The sequence below is a fragment of the Microcaecilia unicolor genome, chromosome 4, assembly GCF_901765095.1.
Source record: "Microcaecilia unicolor chromosome 4, aMicUni1.1, whole genome shotgun sequence".
Lineage (NCBI taxonomy): Eukaryota > Metazoa > Chordata > Amphibia > Gymnophiona > Siphonopidae > Microcaecilia > Microcaecilia unicolor.
Window position 1 is genome coordinate 329,227,192 of NC_044034.1, and position 21,284 is coordinate 329,248,475.

Genomic DNA, 21,284 nt, shown 5'->3' on the forward strand with positions numbered 1-21,284 from the left:
CATTGAATATTAGGGGCCAGGTTGGGGCGAGCAGGCTGCTGCAGCTTATGTGGGCCCTGCCAATATTCAGCCTAGCCCACGTAAAAATTATACCTCCCCAGCTGAATCTCTGGCCGGGGCTACATAAGTTTTACATTTTTTTTCTTAAATTTAAATCCCCCCCCCCCCCCCAAAATGTTGCATCCCTTCAACCCACATCCACAAGCCACTGCCCTCACAAATGGTGCCACTCACCCCAACCCCCCCCCCCCCCCCCCCCGGAGTCCATGCAGGGACTACCAGTGATTAAAGTAGGCCCACGGGGCCATCCATGAACTCTGGGGGGGGGGGGGGGTTGGGGGAAGTGGCGCCATCTGTGGGGGGGAGTGGCTTGTGAATGCGGTTGGGAGGGGGAGAGGAAAGGATGCGACACGCTTGGGGGGGGGGGATTTAAATTTTATTTATTTTATTTTTTTAATTTATGTGGCCCCGACCCGATATTTAGCCGGAATCCGCATAAACTTAAGCGGGCCCCAGCTGAATATGCAAGCACCCACATAAGACCTGGCTCTTCCCCAACATGCCCTGTGGCCCGCCCCTGATGGCCTACTTTTTTGGGGGCCATCAGAGGTGATATTCAGTGGCACTGCTTGGTTTAGTGCTGCTGAATATTGGTGGTTAGGCAGGGACAGATGATTTAAGTGGGCCATAGCACCTCCAGACCATTTAAATTGCTCTGAATATCAGCCTCGATGTCTTCAAAGCACAAATTACACACCTGAGTAGATATGTATTAGAACAATCAAATAATGTAGATATGATGCTCAAAATGTCAGTATGATATGATGAAATATCTTAAGGTGGCAAGAGTAGTTTGGACATAAGCTGGGAAGGACAAAGTCATTGGGATAACTAGATGGATAGCTAAATTAAAGGCAAATTATATGTACAGTTGAATAAGATCTGAGGAACTGGTCTTAGTTGCATGGTGTGCAGTAAGCTAGTCCAGGTGCAGAGTGAGTGAAAAGCCAGTCGCCATATGTATTAAAGGCTTGGGAGAAGAGCCAGGTTTTCACCTTCTTCCTGAAGTAGTTTGAGTTGGTGTAGCCTTTCTGGGAGTGTGGAGAATACTCTTGAGTGGGCTCGCTGGCAGATATCACTTCATATTATTCCTTTTAAGCAGAGGGCAAGTGGTGCACTGGCTACATGGAGAGAAGAAAGATAACTGCAGCCATGGGCTGACCTCCACAGACTCTTGGCAGGGACACCACAGAGTCTGTATACCAGTCAGGGGGCTGGATTTCCTATTTAGGCACAGATACCTAGGGGCACCTTCACTGCACTGGTTGCTGTGTGCTTTGATAGTACATTAGTGTATTCTTTCTCAAACCCCTCCCCCCTTCCCAGCCACACCATTGCCTTATGTAGTTTGGAGGAAGGGCAGGGGAGTTAGAAGGAAGATGCTGAACCTCATATATCTGGGGCACGTAACATATAAATCTGCCCTGGCCAGAGAATGGCTACATTTAATTCAGAGGCCTCAGCTCAAGTTAATAAATGCTGGCTGACCCAGACATAAGTATTAGCCACTTCGGGAGATTTACAGAAGGTTAAACTCAAGAATTGGACAGTCATTGGATGGTTTCTGTCTGCACCCAAAGTACCTTTTTTTGACATGCTGGGATTTGGTTTTTTTTAGCCACAATTTAGGGCCTGTGTAAGCTTTGTCTAATTACTGTTGTATCCAGTTTCCAAAAAGTATGGTCAGACCTTGTCTAAATTCAAAGAATTTACAGAAGACCCTTTTTCACCTACTAAATTGTCCTTTCCAAAATCCTTTCTTGTAAATCTTATCTACGTTTGTTCTATTAGTGTACCTCCTGAAAAGGAGATTCTGCCTTACCCTGCAGATAAATCAGGGTCATCAGCTTTTGCTGGTTGTTCATGCACCGTCATAAAGAGAGAGAGGTTCTTGTGCCTGATAGCTCTCCCTTCATACAGTTAGTTTTACACTACATTGTACAATGGACTGTATTTTCTGCCCCAGCTTTTCCCACTGTGCTGTCTTCGCAGTTTCCTAAATATGCCGAGATTGTCCACTTGACCCTTCCAGATGGCACAAAGAGGAGCGGACAGGTTTTGGAAGTGAGTGGCTCGAAAGCTGTAGTGCAGGTAAGCTGTTCTGACCACAGCCTCTCTAATGTGTACAGTGTATCTTAGTCACAACTACCCAGACTGTTGCAGTAAGCCAGAAGAAACATATGTTTTGTAGATTAGCAGCACACCCTGGGGGGGGGGGGGGGGGGGTTATTCTTTTTATATAACTCTGAGCTGTTGTGTTAATTTCAAACCCTGTAGCTAATGAGGATATTCCCTGGCCTTTGTCACTGATTCTTAGTTTGTTTTACTCTTGAATTGTACTGGGAAGAATTGCATGGGGATCCTGTTGGAATTCACTCTAGCGCCAGATCTCTGTGCTACAGTTCATTATAGCCTTATTGAAACAACTTCAGCTCTACTGCTAGCTTTTAATACAAAACCAGATCTCATCACTGCAGATGGCTCATTGTGTTGACCTCTTTAGAGTATAATTTTCCATGTATGTCCCAAGCTGTGCGTAGGGTTTGTCCTACAGCTATACCAATGAATGCCTTGCAGACAAAGGGATTCCATAATCCTGCCAGTTTAGTGGTGTAAATTAGTTCTAGGGCTTTTTTTTTTCACAGGCTTCCTCCTCATTCAGGCTTCCAGTTCAGTTACAACCGGGGCTGGGTTTGGGTGAAACTTGAGTCCATTTTCATATTTATTAGGGGATTTTTCCACTTGTTCTCTATCCCATTGCAGTGAAAGTCCTTAGTTGGGGGCCTTGAAGCAGAGCTTATTCCATAATCCTGTAATCATGGACCTTAGATCAGGCCACAAGGTGTCACTATTGCACAGTGACATTGACTCCTTTCTCTCCAGGGACTGAATGCTGTCTGCAACATCCTTAGCTAGGGTGTGGAAGACTTAAGCCAGTAATTGGACCCAGGTCCCTCTTCATTGCACTATGCATCACTGTAACACAACCTGACCTTTCACACAGTCATTCAATGGGCAGTGTCTTCAAATGGATTAATTTTGTTCATTTAATATTCAAAATAATGGCAACAACACAAACTGACACTTCCATAGCGTCCCACAGATCAATCCAGAAACTTGTGGGTTGTGTCCCTCTACCAGCAGGTGGAGATATAGCAAACCTCGGAGGATTTCTCTCTATGTGGACCTCTATGTGTCCTCTATGTGGACCTGTGCAGCCAAGTAAACCTCGGTATTTTCTCTATCTAGCAGGTGGAGGGACATCTCTGTGCAGCACTGGTTTGATTTGGCTACTGTTGTCCTTTGGGCCTAGTTTAACACAGTCAGGAGTTGAGTGGCTGTTTGTAGCTTCTGGTGTACACCTGGTGGTGCCAGGTCTCTCCTGGTCTCCCCCTACCTTTCCTCCATCGCCCGGGGCTGTGGGCCTGATCGGGTGTTGCCTTTCTCTCCTGAGTTAAAAAAAAAAAAAAAAAAAAAAAAGGTAAGCGTAAAAGACTTTGTTTTTGTTGAATCACATGGAGGAGCTAGACGGGCTGCAGAGTCTGTTTGAGGGGCAGGCGTTTGTGGAGCATATCAGTGCCTTCTGAGGCGGCTAAGCGCTGCTCCCGGTGTGGGAGCTGGAGAGCAGCGTCAGGGGAGTATGAGTCGTGCCGCCATCAGCGCGACAGGGGTTCCCCTCAGGCGTCCAGTGAGTCAGAAGCACAGGGGATTGTTTCGGCGGTTTCCTCGGGGCAGTTAGTGCAGCGCACGTTGGTGGGCGACATTTTTTCCTCTCAGGCGCGACCAGCTCCGCACATGGCAGTTGACAGACAGGAGTCACAGCGCGCTTCTGTGGCACAGGCTCCGATGGAGGAAAGCAATTTAGAGGGAGCAGGGGAGTCCCTTTCAGTTCCTTTTTCCCCGGATTTCGTTTTATTAATGCACAATGCCTTTCTTCTGAAGAAGTCAGGAGCTTCTCTTCAGGCAGCCCCATCTCTTCCTCAGCAAATTTCAATTGCTGCAGCCTCTGTCTTTCCTGCCAAAATGTCCCCGGGTGGAGATTTTGGATCCCAAGGAGCTATCTGACACAGATGGCACGGTTTTGTCTCCGGGCTCTCCCTCAGAATCACTGGATTTGGCAGATGAGGTCACCCTGCCTTCTGAGGAGGGGGATGACCCGACAGCTGCCCGCCTTTTTCGCAGAGAAGAGCTTCCCTCCCTGATTGTTAGGGCTTTTGAGGTTTTGGCCATTTCACCCCCTTAATCGTCAGGGGGAACAGGTCCGGTGCCCTCTATTATGTCTGGCACCAAATGCCCACCTCGTTCCTTTCATGTGCATGAGGCCATGAAAATCCTTATTTCGGCGCAGTGGGATACGCTGGACAGTGGGCTTAAGGTTGCTAGAGCTATGTTGCGTCTTTTCGCGCTGCCTGACTTAGACTTGCTGAAGGTTCCTACGGTGGATTTGTTAATCACAGCGGTCACTAAGAAAACCACTCTCCCTGTGGAGGGCGGCATGGTGCTCAAGGACCCTCAGGATCGTAAGTTGGAGACTTGCTTAAAGCTGTCCTTTGAAGTAGCGAGCCTTTCCCTGCAAGATTTAGTTTGTGGCTCCTATGCGGTGCGGGCATGCTTATCGTGGGTACAGAAAGCCTCTTCTCCGGAGGACCTCGTGGCTGTTTTGCCGGCCTTACAGTCTGGTTTAGCCTTCCTTGTGGATCTTCTTTATGATCTTTAGAGGGCTTCGGCGAAGGAGGTTCCCCTAGCGGTCACCGAGCATCGCTGGCTGTGGTTGTGACATTGGGCTGCAGACGTGGCCTCTAAGTCACAGCTGGCAAGGCTTCCTTTTAGGGGAAAGCTTTTATTTGGGACAGACCTAGAACAGATTATGAAGGACCTCGGTGACTCTAAGGACCAGCGCCTCCCGGAGGACAGGTCAAAATTTGCGCGACTGGCGGGACCTAGACCTAAATTTAGGGATACACGTCGTTACCGTCCAGGTCGCCGGGCCTCTCTTCAGAGAACACGGTCTTCTCAGAGACCTCAGCCCTTTCGAGGTGACAGGCGGGCCTTCCTTTCCGGTAACAGAAACCAGCCTGCAGCCAGGTCTGCCCAATGATGGGGCCCTGGTCCATCTCTAGCTGGTTATTGGGGGCAGGCTGTCCCTATTGCTGGTGAAGTGGACCAGGGTAACATTCGACGGATGGGTCTTGGAGGTTATCAGAGACGGCTACAAGTTGGAATTGGTTCGTCCGATAGTAGACTCGTTTCTGGAATCTCCTTGCAAATCTTCCGCCAAGGTGCGGGCAGTTCGTCACACCCTCCTCAACTTACGACTGGGAGCCGTCCAGCCTGTACCCCCAGAAGAAAGAGGGTGCGGTCGATACTCCATTTATATTGTGGTGCCAAAAAAGGGCGGTTCTTGGGCAACCCGTCCTAGATCTCAAGTGCGTCAACAGGTCCTTACGGGTTCAGTATTCCTGCATGGAAACCCTCCACTCAGTGATTGCAGCTGTACAGCCAGGGGAGTTTTTGACGTCTCTCGATCTCAGAGGCCTATTTACACATTCCAATTTGGCCTCTCCACAGGCGTTTTCTTCGCTTTGCGGTGCTCAGTCGTCATTTTCAATTCAAAGCGATGCCCTTCGGCCTAGCCACAGCACCTCAGACTTTTTCCAAGGTCCTTGTCTTAGTGGCGGCCTATCTCAGAAAAGAAGGGATTCAAGTCCATCCTTATCTAGACGACTGGCTTGTGCGGGTGTCTTCTTTTGAGAAGAGTTGACGGGCAACCGACAGAGTGGTCTGGTTGCTTCAATCGCTTGGTTGAGTGATCAACTTCCCAAAGTGCAGCCTTACGCCCAGTGGCGTACCTAGGGTAGTTGATACCCGGGGCCGGTCATTTTTTAACACCCCCCCCCCCCCCCAAATCCAGTACTAGGCATGCTGAGAATACAAAACACTCAGGACCTATAGAGCAATTCTACCATACCATAAGCAGTCATTTCTACGAGTCACACAAGGAAAAGGAAAGCATCTTAAACACTACAGTGAGCACTAGAACATCAATTCACCTATTGTAAAATGAAACCAGACAGAATAGTACAGATCGTAGATCCTGCATAGTCAATGCCAACTGAAAGCCATGTCTTTTTCACAAACACAGATACACCCTAATCCACTATAGAATAAGTAATCATAAACTTTCTATTTAGACAAAAATTAAACTGAACCCCCAATGCCAGACCCTGCATACAATGCAACACCACAGAAACAGAAACTGTCCCCTAGTACTGTGCAAAATATAAAGACAGCAGATGTAAATTTGAAAAAAACTAACAAGTACCAATCACCACTTTACAAATTAACAAATAGAAATAAAACAAATATAGAAAGTAAAATAATACCATTTTATTGGACTAATACATTTAGCTTTCAGAGGCCAAAACCTCCGTCCTCGGGTCAGTACAGTATAGTGCTATTACAGTATCCTATCCTGACCTGAGGAAGGGGGTTTTGTTCTCCGAAAGTTAGTCAAAATGTATTAAAATTAGTCCAATAAAAAGATTACCTTATTTACATGTTCTATTATAAACATTTAACATATCTACAATACTTTATCCTAAAGCAAAAAAAATAAAAAAATATATTTTATTTACAGTTTGTTGTCTCTGGTTTCTGCTTTCCTCATTTTCTTTTCACCGTCTTCCTTCCATCCAGCATCTGTCTTCACACTCTCTCTCTCTCTCTCTCTCTCTCTGCCATCCAGTGTCAGCCCTCTCTGCCGTCCCTTCCATCCACTGCCTGCCCTTTCTCTCTGCCCCTTCAATCCACCATTTGCCCTCCCTCTCCCATCCATCCAGGGTCTGCCCTCCCTCTCGCTCCCCCTTCCATCTAGGATCTGTCCCCTCTCTCTCTTTGCCCCTTTTTTCAGCCCCCAGTTCCAGCCCCCTTCTCCCCTCCCCTTCTCCTGTCTGAGACCCCCACCCCAGTCCCCTTCTCCCCTCCCCTGTCTGAGACCCCCACCCCAGTCCCCTTCTCTCCTCTGAACACCCCCACCCCAGTCCCCTTCTCCCCTCCCCTTTTCCCCTCTGAACACCCCCACCCCAGTCCCCTTCTCCTCTCCCCCTCCCCTGTCTGAGATCCCCACACCAGTCCCCTTCTCATCTCCCCCTCCCCTGTCCGAGATCCCCCACCCCAGTCCCCTTCTCCCCTCTGAACACCCCCACCCCAGTCCCCTTCTCCCCTCCCCTTTTCCCTCTGAGACCCACCCTAGTCCCCTTCTCCCCTCTGAGATCCCCACCCCAGTCCCCTTCTCCCCTCCCCTTTTCCCCTCTGAACACCCCCACCCAAGTCCCCTTCTCCACTCCCCTTTTCCCCTCTGAACACCCCCACCCCAGTCCCCTTCTCCCCTGTCTGAGATCCCCACCCCAGTCCCCTTCTCCTCTCCCCCTCCCCTGTCTGAGATCCCCACCCCAGTACCCTTCTCCCCTCCCCTTTTCCCCTCTGAACACCCCCACCCCAGTCCCCTTCTCCCCTCTGAACACCCCCACCCGAGTCCCTTTCGCCCCTCTCCTTCCCCACCGGCGAAGCAGCGTCGCAAGCAGCGCCTCGTGCCCTGCTTGTAAAAAAAAAAATCAAATCTCCTTCCTTCTCCTCGTCTTGACGTTTTGACGTCGACTCGGGCCTTCCAATCAAATTGATTGGAAGGCCCGAGTCGACGTCAAGACGAGGAGGAGAAGGAGTGGAAGGAGATTTGATTTTTTTTTTACAAGCAGGGCACAAGGCGCTGCCTGCGACACTGCTTCGCCGTTTTTTTTTTTTAATGTGCGGCGCCGCGGGAACGGCCACGGGAGGCGGCGGGAGCGGAGCACCCCCCACCCACTGGCACCCGGGGCGGACCGCCCCCACCGCCCCCCCCTTAGTACGCCACTGCTTACGCCCTCCCAGACGCTGGAATACTTGGGAGTGTGCTTCGATATCCAAACAGGGATAGTTTCTCTTCCTTCAGCTCGAGCACAGCGGTTGCAGGGTCAGTTGAGAGCTCTGTTCCAAACTCTGAACCCGCGGGCTTGGGACTGTGTACAAGTTTTGGGTTCCATGGCCTCCACCTTGGACGTTGTAAAGTGGGCCAGAGCTCACATGCACCCCCTGCAGTGGCACCTTCTGAGCCGTTGGTCTCCTCTTTTGGAGGATTACGAGGCTCGGGTGCCATGTTCGACCCGTCTGCACACAATCATGCACTGGTGGTTGATTCAAAAGAATCTGGTGTTGGGCATTCCTCTGCAAACCCCGGAATGGAAGATCGCCACGGATGCATCGCTGTCTGGTTGGGGGGGGGGGGGGGGCTCATTGCCTCCAATAGACAGCCCAGGGCATTTGGACCTCGACGGAGGTGTCTTGGTCCATCAACCGTTTGGAATTGCGGGTGATTCATCTGGACCTTCAGGAGTTTGTCTCTTCTCCGCGGTTGCCCAGTTCGTGAACCGTCAGGGGGGCACCAGGAGTGCACCACTAGCGTTCGAGACAGCCCTGATTTGCTGTTGGGCAAAGACTCATCTCTCTCTCTTGATGGCAGCTCATATAGCGGGGTCAAAGAATGTGCAAGCGGACTTTTTCAGTCGCCAACAGTTGAAGACGGGGGAGTGGACATTCTCCCCTCTGGCCTTCGATCAGATAGCTGCCCGTTGGGGGATGCCGGTGATGGACTTAATGGCCACCGCATTCAATGCGAAGGTTCCCCATTTCTTCAGCAGGGGAAGAGAGCTGGGCTCGGAAGGCATTGATGCTGTTCTACAACCTTGGCCCAGGGGCCTGCTCTATGCCTTTCCCCCGTGGCCTATGGTAGGCAGGTTACTGACTCGCATTGCCAGTCATCCCGGTCGAGTGATCCTGGTGGCCCCGGATTGGCCCAGATGTCCCTGGTACGTGGATATGGTCAGGCTTCTGTTCAGTCGTCCTCTCCGGCTCCAGGCGCAGGGCGGTCTCTTGCTGCAGGGACCAGTCATGATGGAGGATGCCTCCCCCTTTGGTCTTACGGCCTGGCCCTTGAAAGGACGAAGTTGAGAAGGAAAGGGTATCCAGACACGGTTATCGCTACGATGCTTCAGGCTCGGAAAAGATCCACCTCGATAGCTTATGCTAGGGTGTGGCGTACCTTCGATTTGTGGTGTGTGAGTTCGGGATTGTCAGCGGCTTCGGTATCGGTTATCCTCGTGTTTCTTCAGGAGGGTGTAAAGAAATCACTCTCGTTGAGTTCTGTTAAGGTGCAGGTGGCAGCTCTGGCATGCTTTAGAGGCCGGCTTCAGAGGGTGTCGATCGCCTCCCACCCGGGTGTGGTTTATTTTTTGAGGGGGCATAAATCGGTTGCATCCTCCGCATGTGCCAGTTCTGCCATCCTGGAACCTTAATCTAGTTCTCAAAGTGCTTCAGCGTCCTCCTTTCAAACCCTTATCGGGGATTACGGTTAAGGATCTTACCTTGAAGGCGATTTTCCTAGTAACCATTACTTCGGCTCGGAGAATTTCAGAGTTGCAGGCTCTTTCTTGCAGAGACTCCTTCCTGCGTTTTACGGAGGCAGTGATATCGATTAGGACAGTTCCTTCGTTTTTGCCCAAGGTGGTTTCTTGTTTCCATTTGGGGCAGTCTCTGCATTTGCTGACTTTTCACCGGGAAGATTACTCCGAGCAATTCCGGGCTCTTCGCTGCCTCGACCTGAGACTGGCTGTTCTCAGGTATTTGGAGGTGACGAATTTCATCTTTCTGACCATCTCTTCTTAATTTTTGGACCCAGTAAGAAGGGTCATATGACTTCCAAGGCCACCATAGCCCGTTGGGTGCGGGAGGCCATCACTTCAGCCAACGTGGCATTGGGCAAGCAAGCCCCTGCGCAAATTCATGCTCATTCTATGTGAGCTCAGGCTTCCTCCTATGCAGAGTCCCGTTTTGTTTCTCTAGAAGTTATCGGCAGAGCCGGTACATGGGCTTCGGTCCATACGTTCACTTGTCATTATTGGGTAGATGTGGCAGCTCGGCAGGATGCAGTGATTTCTGCCGGGTTGGGGGTGTCCCGCCCTACTTGAGGACTGCTTGGGTACATCCCACAAGTCTCTGGATTGATCTGTGGGATGCTATGGAAGGAAAAATTAATTCTTACCTGATAATTTTCTTTCCATTAGTCCCAACAGATCAATCCAGAGGCCCCCCCCCCCCCCTGGATTTGTTTCGGTTGGTTAGTTTTTTCGGGTTTTGTTGTTCTGAATGTTCCTTCGTTTGATTAAATAATAAAGACAAATACATTTGGAAGTGGTGGAAGTATGTTGGGCATTGGTCTGACAATGTCAGGAGAGTTTTCTATTGTTTCCATTCCACTGCTTTGGTATCGTTCATACTGAGGTTTACTTGGCTGCACAGGTCCACATATAGCAAACCTTGGAGATTCTCTCCATCTCCACCTGCTGGTAGAGGGACAGAACCCACAAGTCTGTGGATTGATCTGTTGGGACTAATGAAAAGAAAATTATCAGGTAAAAATTAATTTTTCCTTTAGAAACAAAGTAGACAGGATTTATTTGTCAATTATAGTGAAAAATGGAGGAGAAGACCTTGGATATCTCATGATAACAACTCAGTAACATTGCAAGGAATCCCCTGATGAAGCAGATGTTGAAATGGGTGCCTGTTGGGATCCTGTACGCGAGATGTTACTTCACCTTGTCTATGGTTCCTGTGTTGTTGAATTTATTGAATGTTTCCAAGTTATTTGTTACGATGATTTGTTCAAGCCATTCACTTTGACAATTTATTGGCTTGTTAAGACAAATTATCGCACACGGAGGTTTTTGACCAGTGATTGAATCGTCACAATAAAGTAACCTAGCCCACTATATTCTGGATTTTGGAATAAAGTCCATGCAATATCAGATCTTTTCCTCTATTTTTCACTACAATTGGTGAATCTATCCTGTCCACTTTGTTTCTTAATTTTGTGCATACCACAACAGTATTGACATACTAGTGGAAGGGATCTGTTAACCATTTGGTGCCATTCAATGCTCTGATGTTTATTTATCTACTATTGCATTTCCATTTGTATTGCAGGTATTTGAAGGTACCTCTGGTATCGATGCCAAAAAAACATCTTGTGAGTTCACTGGGGATATTCTTCGGACTCCAGTGTCCGAGGATATGCTTGGTATGTTCTACAGAATTTTCTATCTTCTGGGTACAGAGCTATGATGGGCTGGAGTTGTTGGGGGCACCTGTTAAAAATATACATGTGTCTTAATGATCTTTTCAGTCTGCTGTAACTTTATAGCTAGGAGGGAGTCCAGCTTGTTGACTGTGTGCAGTGTTGTGTAGGATAATTGTAAGCCTGATTACACATCTGTTGCACATAAGGATAGGTCAATTCTCATGTTTTGTTATGGTCTCCTGTTTAGGTCGTGTCTTCAATGGATCTGGAAAACCCATTGATAGAGGTCCTGCTGTTCTGGCTGAAGATTATCTTGACATTATGGGTAACTTGTTAGCTTGATTGTACTTAAACAGCGTTGGGAGGGGGTTGAGTTTAGAGTTGGAATTGTTTGTGAAGTTCAAACGAGACATTGAATTGTTTACCTGAATGTTTATTGCATTCTTCAATAAAAAAGAATTAACGTAAATATAAAACAGCAAATTTTCTCTAGATGTTCATATTAGTTTTTATCCAGAATTGAGTTTGATAGTTTGCCTGTTGACGGAAGCTTTTGAGGACATGAAAATTCCATCATTCAGTTTTGTGGAACTTGAGGTTTTATGGCAAATGGAATTTTCATTGATTTCCCCAGGGTCCTTGGGATTCTAGAAGCACCTAATTAGCTACCAGTAAATGTTTTCTCATAATGCTTTGCTTTGTGGAAATCTGACAGGTCAGCCCATCAACCCTCAGTGTCGAATCTACCCTGAAGAGATGATTCAGACGGGCATCTCTGCTATTGACGGCATGAACAGTATTGCCAGAGGGCAGAAAATCCCCATTTTCTCTGCTGCTGGATTACCCCATAATGAGGTGAGGGCATGGGGCTTAGGGATCTAAGTTTTAGGTCTAAAGTGCAAATAGGCTTACTAGGCAAAAAGCATACCTTTATAAACCTGCCAGATTTCATCCTGTTTGAGACATTCATGAATCCTAGTAGTGTCTCTTAGGATCTGAATAGTTTTCACACACACACAGGGAAATGGAGCCACCTGATTAATGAACGGCTATGATCAGTTCTATTTCTTATAATCACAGTGCTTTGCTGGAGTGGAGGAGTAGCCTAGTGGTCAGTGCAGTGGACTTTGATCCTGGGAACTGAGTTTGATTCCCACTGCAGCTCCTTGTGACTCTGGGCAAGTCACTTAACCCTTCATTGCCCCTGGTACAAAATAATAAGTACCCGATTATATGTAAACCGCTTTGAATGTAGTTGCAAAAACCTCAGAAAGGCGGTATATCAAGTCCCATTTCCCTTTCCCTTCCCTTTTAGTAAATTTGGTTTCAGACTTGCACGGTTTGCAAAACTTACCCCTTTTTTCCTCCCTGGTTTCCTTAGATTGCTGCCCAGATTTGTCGCCAGGCTGGTTTAGTAAAGAAATCCAAAGATGTGATGGACTACAGTGAGGAGAATTTTGCCATAGTATTTGCTGCTATGGGTGTAAGTATTTGGTCCTGTACATGGAAGAGACTAGGGTTAAAACTGCCTATTCCCAAGCAGAGCTGTAGTTCTGATGGGTCACCACAGAGGTGGCATTGTAAGTTCCCCCCCCCCCCCCCCCACCCCTTACCAGCAGTGAAGAACTGGTAATATTGAAATGTTAAGTAGTAGTAATATTGTGAAGAAAGCTGGTTATCTTTGTTAAAATCAGTCGAAGGCATTGTTTCTTCCTGAAAAAAAAGCTAGATGTATGAACCTTCATGAAAAAGTTTGTGTAGAAAAGCCTAGAGTTTTTGGTGTCATCTGGGCTTTATTGTAATGCATTTTTTTAAAACATTTGATATTTATCAGATTTTTCTGCTTTTAGGTAAATATGGAAACTGCTCGTTTCTTTAAGTCTGACTTTGAGGAGAACGGTTCAATGGACAATGTATGTCTCTTCCTGAATTTGGCTAATGATCCCACGTAAGTGCCTGTGAGAAACTCCCTGCTTTCCATCTAATTTTTCTTTACTGTTCAGGTGAGCCAGTTTTAGAACTTCTAAACCAAATGGTAGGTCTCCTTTTTCATATTAATTTTTCTCCGAGGACAAGTAGGACCCGCAGATTTCATCTTTTCCACAGAGCAGTGAAACTGTCTAGTTTTTTTTTTTTTTCTTTTCAGAGATTTTTCTCTGCCTTTTTTTGTTTCGAGTAGTGTGTGACCCATTTTATTTTTTTAGTGTGTTTTCCCCTTTATTTTCTTATTGTTTCCGGCCCTTGTAAGTTTTCTTTTATTTATTCACAGTTCACTGTCTCCTTAGGCCCGATATCCTGGCTGAGTCTTTGTTTAAGAAAACAAAAATACTAAAAAAAAAATCCCTTGGTTTTAACAATTGAGCCATTTGATTTCACTGGAGCCATCTTCCCCATGACGTCCCAGAAGCCTTCCAGTAGGTTTAAGCGGTGCACAGACTGTGGTATGACCATGTTTGTGACTGGCCTACATCACTTGTGCCTAACCTGCCTGGGCCCTGACCATAAGTCCTCTCACTGTCTTTGTGCTCAAATGCAGAAGAGAACCCAGAAAAGTTGCAAGGCCCTGGGTGAGAGACGTTTTAGCACACAAGTCTGGTCTATCAACATCTGCTTTGAAGGTATCGGTCCCCATGACTTCTGGAGCTACACTGGAGACACTCCCCCTGCCTCAAATTGGGCACCTGTAGCGCCTGTTTGGGCCGAGCATCAATGGACCTAACACCAAGGACTTCTGAGAATTCTGCATTGTTCTTGTCAGCACAGAGGGACCCAGAATCATCCAATCTGAGATGAGAGTAATATAGAACGCTGTAAAGGCTTTCAAAGATTGATTGTTGAACCAAATTGTTCTAATCCAAACATGTATTATCTCAACAAACAGGGGTACAGGATTCCTACACCTTGTGTTAGGAAGCAGTCAGGATATAGCAGTGGGCCACCAACTATGGAATGGTGCTTCAGGCCACATACCTGGGGGACAAAGACAACATTCTGGTGGACAGACTGAGCAGGATGCTGTAACTGCATGAGTGGTCTCTCAGTATGGACATTATCCGCAAGATCTTCTGAGAGTGGGGCATCCCCTCTATGGATCTCTTTGCCACTCGTTTCAACAACTGCTCTGTACCTAGATCACATGGCAGGCTAGAATCGGATGCTTTTGCTCACACTTTTTTTTTCAATAGTAATTCAAGGTGAGTTACATTCAGGTACACTAGGTATTTTCCCCGTCTCTGAAGGGCTCACAATCTAATTTTATACCTGAGGCAATGGAGGGTGACTTGCCCAAGATTACAAGGAGCAGCAGTGGGATTTGAACCAGGCAGGCTGGTGCTCGAACCATTAGGCTACTCCACTCCTTGGAGATTGGAGTGTTTTCCGATCCTCGTCACACAGAACAAGGGGTCTCTTCTGTATCCCAACCTCCAGCCCCTGACCATTACAGCTTGGATGTTGAAAGTGTAGAATTTTCATACCTTCAACTGCCTGAGGGTGTTTCCAGAGACCTGCTGGCTTCCAGGAATGACTTAAGAGGTTACACATTCAAATGGATATGTTTGCCATATAGTATGAGGGCAAGGCCCTAGATCCTTTCTCTTGTCCTACACAAAAACCTCTTGAGTACCTTCTACACCTCTCTGAGTCTGGTTTAAAAACCAACTCTGTAAGGGTTCACCTCAATGCAATTAATGCTTACCATCACCGTGTAGAGGGTAAGCCCATCTCTGTACAGCCTCTAGTTCATTTTTTGTGAGGTTTGCTTCTGACAGAATCCCCCATCAAATCTCTGACTGCCGTGGGACCCCAACGTGATCCTCACCCAGCTGATGAATGCTCCTTCTGAGCTGCTTGATTCATGCCATATGAAGTACCTGACCTGGAAGGTCTTGTTTTTGGTAGCAGTCACTTCAGCTCAGTCATGGAGCTTTTGCGGGCACTAGTAGCTGATCCACCTCACACAGTGTTTCATCATAGGGTATGTGCCAAGAACTACTCATAAGTTCCTTCCTAAGGTAATGTCAGAGTTCCTTCTTAGTTGTTCTTCCAGTATTTTTTTTCCAAAACCTCATGCCATCCTTATGAAATTGCACTGCACACCTTGGACTGCAGGCGAGCCTTAGCCATCTATCTGGAGTGGATTAAAGCCACTCCAGCCTTTTGTTTCTTTTGATCTAAACAAGATAGGGGCAGCCATCAGTAAATGCACTTTGTCCAAATTGGCTGGTGGACTGAATCTCCTTCACTTACGCCCAGGGTGGGCTTACTCTCGAGGGCCATGTCATGGCTCAAAATGTCAGAGCCATGGCTGTGTCGGTAGTCCACCTGAGGTCAGCCTCCATTGAGATTTGCAGAGCTGAAACTTGGCCTTCAGTCCACATATTTACATCTCACTGCATCTTGAGCAAAACATCCAATATGATAGTTGGTTTTGGTGAGACAGTTCTGCAAAATTTGTTTGACGTTTAGAATCCAACCTCACCCTCCTAGACCCAATTTTTCTGTTCCAGTCTGCGTCATTACAACAGGCCCGTTTATATTGTTGGTGTTATTGGTTCATTTGGGTCTTGCCAAAGCAAGTCCCTATTGACTGTTTTCGGTCAGCCTGTTAGCTAGGGATTCTCATATGTGAGAAGATAGTGTCCTGCTTGTCTTTGGGGAAAGCAAAGTTACCTGTAGCAGGTATTTTCCAAGGACAGCAAGACATACGTTCTTATATTCCCTCACTTTCCCTAGGAGTTGTATTCTCTATGCTTTTTTTATACAACTGTGGGTCCTGCACAAGTCGGGCAGGCAGGAAGGCACTTACGCATGCCTGCCAAAGGCTTTTAGAAGCAATAGAATGCTGGTCAGCATCTACACCAGGCTCCATGGATGACATCACCCACATGTGAGAATGTATGTCCTGCTGTCCTTGGAGAACACCTGCTACAGGTGAGTAACTTAGCTTTATTGTATCCCACTGTAACAGTTATATACAGAAACAGAATTTAATGGCATGTTTATTTACACTGTAACTTTTTTTTTTTTTTTTTTTTGTCATTTTGACCCACGAAAAAAACAAAAACTAGTCCATAAGGACAACTCCATCCTGGAGTGGAGACATACCCTATTGGTTGTGGGCTGAGAAGCAGGGAAGCCAGGATTCAAATCCCACTGCAACTCTGTGTTCTTGGGCAAGTCACTTAAAAATCCTTCATTGCCTCAGGAAATTGCCCACTGTACCTAAATGTAACTCGCCTTGAGGTTCAACTGAAAGGAGTGAGTTATATCCAAAATCCCTTCCCTTTTCTCTCCAGGAGTATCTTAGTCAATTTAACCATACAGCTATGAAAGAACTGACAACAAAGTCCACTTGCACTAAGGCACACACACTTTTCTTGGTCTGAGCAAGTTTGCCCCATCCTACCATGATCTGGTCATCGCATTCCAAATCCTATGATATAAGGGGCTTATGAGGAAGGAAATCTTTCTCCTCCATGCTGCAGTGAATACCCTAAGTTATTAAAGATTCTAGATTTCTGGATCACTTTGATCTTGGTTAATGCAATAAAAATATTAGCCTACAGAAAGTACCACTCTGGTTCTCTGCATAATTAAAACAAAACACTTCCTCCAATATATTTTGTAAATATGTAAAACTACCAATTTACCTCATATTTACACAAATGTTTTATCCACAATAGGATATATATTATGAAGTCTAGTTGGAGTAAAATACAATATCTATATCCATTTTCCACTAATAGAGATTTGTGAATGCTCTCATAACTGGTCAATATTCTATTGCTCCAACCTCAAATCCTTTCCCAGGCCAGAAGATGCTTATGCTTGCTCAACAGAAGAGCTGAGCAGGAAATGCATCTTTACCTTTACAAGACTCGATATTTCACCTCACCTGAAAGCCCGATGTATGTTATAATCGGAAAATAAAATAATCTAATGTATCCTCACTCCTACTCCAAGCCTAATCTCCCCATAGCTATAATGTATTCATCTTTACTCAGCTGCTAAATGCCTGACAAAAAAAAAAAACACGCTTTCAATTTAAATGTTGGATAACACCTCTCAAACTGCAATTCTACTGGCATGACAGTCCGTAACTTACTGCCAAGAACCACAAATGTTCATGAACCTGTACACTGTTGTTTATTACCTGGTGCTAGGAACAAGAATTGCTGCAAGGACTGCAAACTCCTTGAAGGCTTGTATACCTAAAGGCCATTCAAAGAACAAAGCTTTTAACACTAATGAAAAGTTAAATCGGCCCCAATACTCAGTTGGCAACCAGTGGGTTGCAGACAAGACTGGAGTAGCAACTGTATTCATTAATAAAAATGTAGCTGTATTCTGAAGGAGCTGTAATCTCCCCAGCTGGTACTTGGGAAGCCTACAGATTGTTGCAGTAATCCAACATAGATGTAATACAGGCATGAGTTAACATTTTTAAGTCCTTCTGATCTAGCAAAGTGAATATTCCTAAGCAACCACAAAATCGCAGAGGAAGCCCTATGTGGTAGTACAGATCTTTGTCTAACGATAGTCCTAGATTCTCAGGAAAACATTCAATGACTTGAAAGAACATTCTGAACTTTATGTATCCACAAGTAGTGAGACTTTTTTTCAGGATTAATTTCAGTCCTGCCTCATTGAACCATTTTGATACAGAATCAGCGCCTGACTCATACATCCATAGCTGGATATCATCGGTAAAGAGATAGCAAGACGTTCCAGAGATCTCCACTACCTGCATTACTAGATTCAAAGGTTAAAAAACAAGGGTGATAATACTGATCCCTGCGATAACCCACAGGTCACTGGAGCTACAGCATATAGCAAACTCTTGCCCCCCCCCCCCCCCCCAAATATCCTCTGTTTTCTAGCTGACGCAAAGAACAGCAGTCAGGAAAATATTGCTTTAGCTAATCAATTCCAGGTTTGCTAATTAGCTCAATAGCAAAGGATTTTTATTTAAAAGGCCACAGTTAAGTTAAAAAAAAAAAAAAAAAAATCCTTCCTGCAATCCAAACTAAATTTAACATTGTTAATGAAATCAGCACTGTCTCATTGCCTCTCCAAAAACTAGATTGCCTTAGAAATTAGGCTCCTCAGACCTCACAAGATTGCTAAACATCTCAAAAGACGTTTCCCGTTTCTGTAAGGCTTCTTTAAGCTCCTTCTGTTCAAGTTAGTGATTTAAGCTGAAGATAATGGAAGTCTCTAAAAGGTGGTACTTGTTTTGCAGCACAATAAGCAGCCTTCTCTTATTCTCTATTAATTAACCCTTGCAATACAATCCATTATGCTCCCGGTGCTTAAACAAAGGGAAATATCCCGAGGGAGGAATTTTTAATTACATTTCATGGAAGCATATGGAGAATACTTTTCCCTGGAAGCAGCTTTCTTGAGGTTTTCTCGGCTGTGTATTAATTATTGGATACTCAGGCATTTTATTTGCAACCACAGCAAATGTAGAAGGAACAAAGTTAGGGCATAGAACTAGCTAATGCCACTCAGGTATACCTTTCAGCTGTGACGCTATATCATAGCTCTTAACATTTAGTATGCCCAGCCCACCATCCTGCTTACTTTTGTAGAGAATCTTCCTAGAAACCTTAGAGAGTCTACACCCCCAGATAGTCCAATTATGGTTACCTGGTAATTGTCATGCTATGAATCCTGCCAGACTAATCCAGTCATCGTTTTTCTCCTTCCTGCCAGCCAGTGGCGTAGCCAAGGGTGGGCTTGGGTGGGCTCAGGCCTGCCATACTGGGACAGACTGAAGGCACATCAAGCCCAGTATCCTGTGGCCAGTCCAAGCTACAAGTACCTGGCAAGATCTCAAAGCAGTAAAATTGTATGCTGCTTATACTAGAAATAATTGAATTTAAAACTTTATTTGGGAATAGGTAAGATTTGAAAGGGAAAGCAAAACTTGGGGAGAACCATCATTTTCACAGTGGCAAGCTTTCTCAACCTGGAAATATTCAGTTTAGGCTAGTTTCCAATTCTGCTGTCAAGTGTTACCATTTTAGGAACTTAGTTCAGATTAGTTTAGGCTGATTTGCTGCATTGAAAACTGAGGTATTTAGTAAATCCCTAGACCACAAAAATGGGAAGGGAACTTGTAGCTGCTGTTCTCTGTTAGTACAGAGTCAAATGAAGAGTTTCAGATTTATGGTGTCTGCTTTATAATGTGAGTGCCTGTCCTGCAAGCTCTTCTGAGGTTGTGCCTTTGTGTTTCAGCATTGAACGCATCATTACACCGCGCCTTGCTCTGACTTCAGCAGAGTTCTTGGCCTATCAGTGTGAGAAGCATGTGCTGGTGATCTTAACTGACATGAGCTCCTATGCTGAAGCTTTGCGGGAGGTATGGCTGTTAAAACTTTCATTCACATGATTAGTGGTACAGTGCAAACGTTTTTCCCACCCTCTTGATATCCCCTATTGTTGCATATGTCACAATGAATGGTTTCTGATCTATAAAGTAATATTAGACAAAGAAAACCTGAGTAAGCACAATTTTTTAAATGGCATCATTTATATAAGGAACAAAGTTGCCTAACACCCATATCACCCATGTGAAAAAGTAACTGCTCCCTCAGTTACTCAACCAGTTGACTACATTAAATTAATAATTAGATTCAGCTGATAGAACACAGCCAGACATTCTTACAGCCAGCCCTGATGAACCTAAACCTCGCAACGTATTGAACCTTACCATGAGAGTTGAAGTAGTTACCATAAAGTTTCTATAAGAACGCTATGCCATGATCAAAGGTGTTTCTAGAAGAGATGAGAAAGTTGAAATAGTCTGAAAGAGATACAAAGCCATTATTTTAAAGCTCTGGGACTCCACCAAACCACAAAGATTTTATAGGGTAAAAATGTCAAATGCTTTTTCATCAGATTGGAGATCACCTTGTAGAGTCCCCCAGGGCTATCCACTCTCACCATCTTTGTTTAATATGTACATTTTTCTTTTTGTCATGGTTTTCCCATTATTAGTCTGTGTTTTTCTTAAATGCAGATATGTTTATATTAATACCGATTAACAATGACATTTCATCTACTTCATCATGTGTCTCATCTTCAATAAGTAGAATTGAAGATCAGAGTACTATGCATGGGTTTAAATTAAGTAAGAATAAAATCAAATTTCTATGGTTTAGTAGACAAGTTCTTAACCCTACAGAATTAGTCCTATCGGATGGGTTGTATCAGATACTTGGTGTCCTTTTGGACACCTCTTTATCAAAGATACCTCGGGTTAATGGTGTAACTAGAGTAGTATTTTTAAAATTGCACCAGCTTAGGTACGTATGTTTGTGTGTTATTATCAGAGATGCATTTTTCTGTCTTAGTGCTGTCTGTTTTATCTTCTGTAGACTACTGTAATGGCATATACAGTCTTATGTCTGCTCAGTTAATCTCAAAACTACAGCTTTTGTAACATACTGCTTCTGAGATGACGTTCAAAAAGAAATGATTTGATCATGCTACCTCTTGTTTGGTTGGGCTTCATTGTCTTCCTAATGATGTATGTATTCCTTTTAAACAGGCCTGTTGGATTTACAAAATGTTTCATGGCTCTTGTCCAGAGTAGTTGATTACACTTTATTCTTTTTCTAGAGCAGGTAACCATCACCTTTTGTATTCTGTCATTTTCTGGTGTAAAGTGCAAAAAAATTGTAACAAACATCTTTTTCATACCAAGCTGTCGAGATTTGGATCTCTTTACCTGTTTCAGTGAGGACATCTACCTGCCTTTCTTTTCAGAAAAATTTGAAGACTATCCTGTTTCAGAAATCTTATGCATAATCTTTTTTTTTTTCTTTTCCTTTTATTCTCTACACTTACGCTTTGAACCATATTTTTGCAGTTGACTGAATACAAGTACCAATATCATATCATATATATATATATATATATCATTATCTCCAAGTGCAGAAGACTTGGACTAGTGTAAATCTTCCCCAGAGTGGCCGGCCTGCTTCAATTATTCCAAGGGCGCTGTAACAACTCATCCGGCAAGTCATAAAACTTCCCAGAACAT

At 45.2% G+C, this 21,284-nt stretch overlaps 1 protein-coding gene across 1 annotated transcript in view; it reads left to right on the top strand.

Moving 5' to 3' along the window:
• The window catches only part of ATP6V1B2 (ATPase H+ transporting V1 subunit B2), a 40,322-nt gene that overhangs the window by 11,663 nt on the left and 7,375 nt on the right, over positions 1-21,284 (top strand). Inside the window, exons 3-9 of the mRNA XM_030201971.1 lie at positions 2,053-2,151; positions 11,137-11,230; positions 11,478-11,555; positions 11,946-12,085; positions 12,612-12,713; positions 13,081-13,178; positions 19,475-19,598. Of these exons, the coding sequence (XP_030057831.1) occupies positions 2,053-2,151; positions 11,137-11,230; positions 11,478-11,555; positions 11,946-12,085; positions 12,612-12,713; positions 13,081-13,178; positions 19,475-19,598 (735 nt within the window). The remainder of the gene's footprint in view (positions 1-2,052; positions 2,152-11,136; positions 11,231-11,477; positions 11,556-11,945; positions 12,086-12,611; positions 12,714-13,080; positions 13,179-19,474; positions 19,599-21,284) is intronic.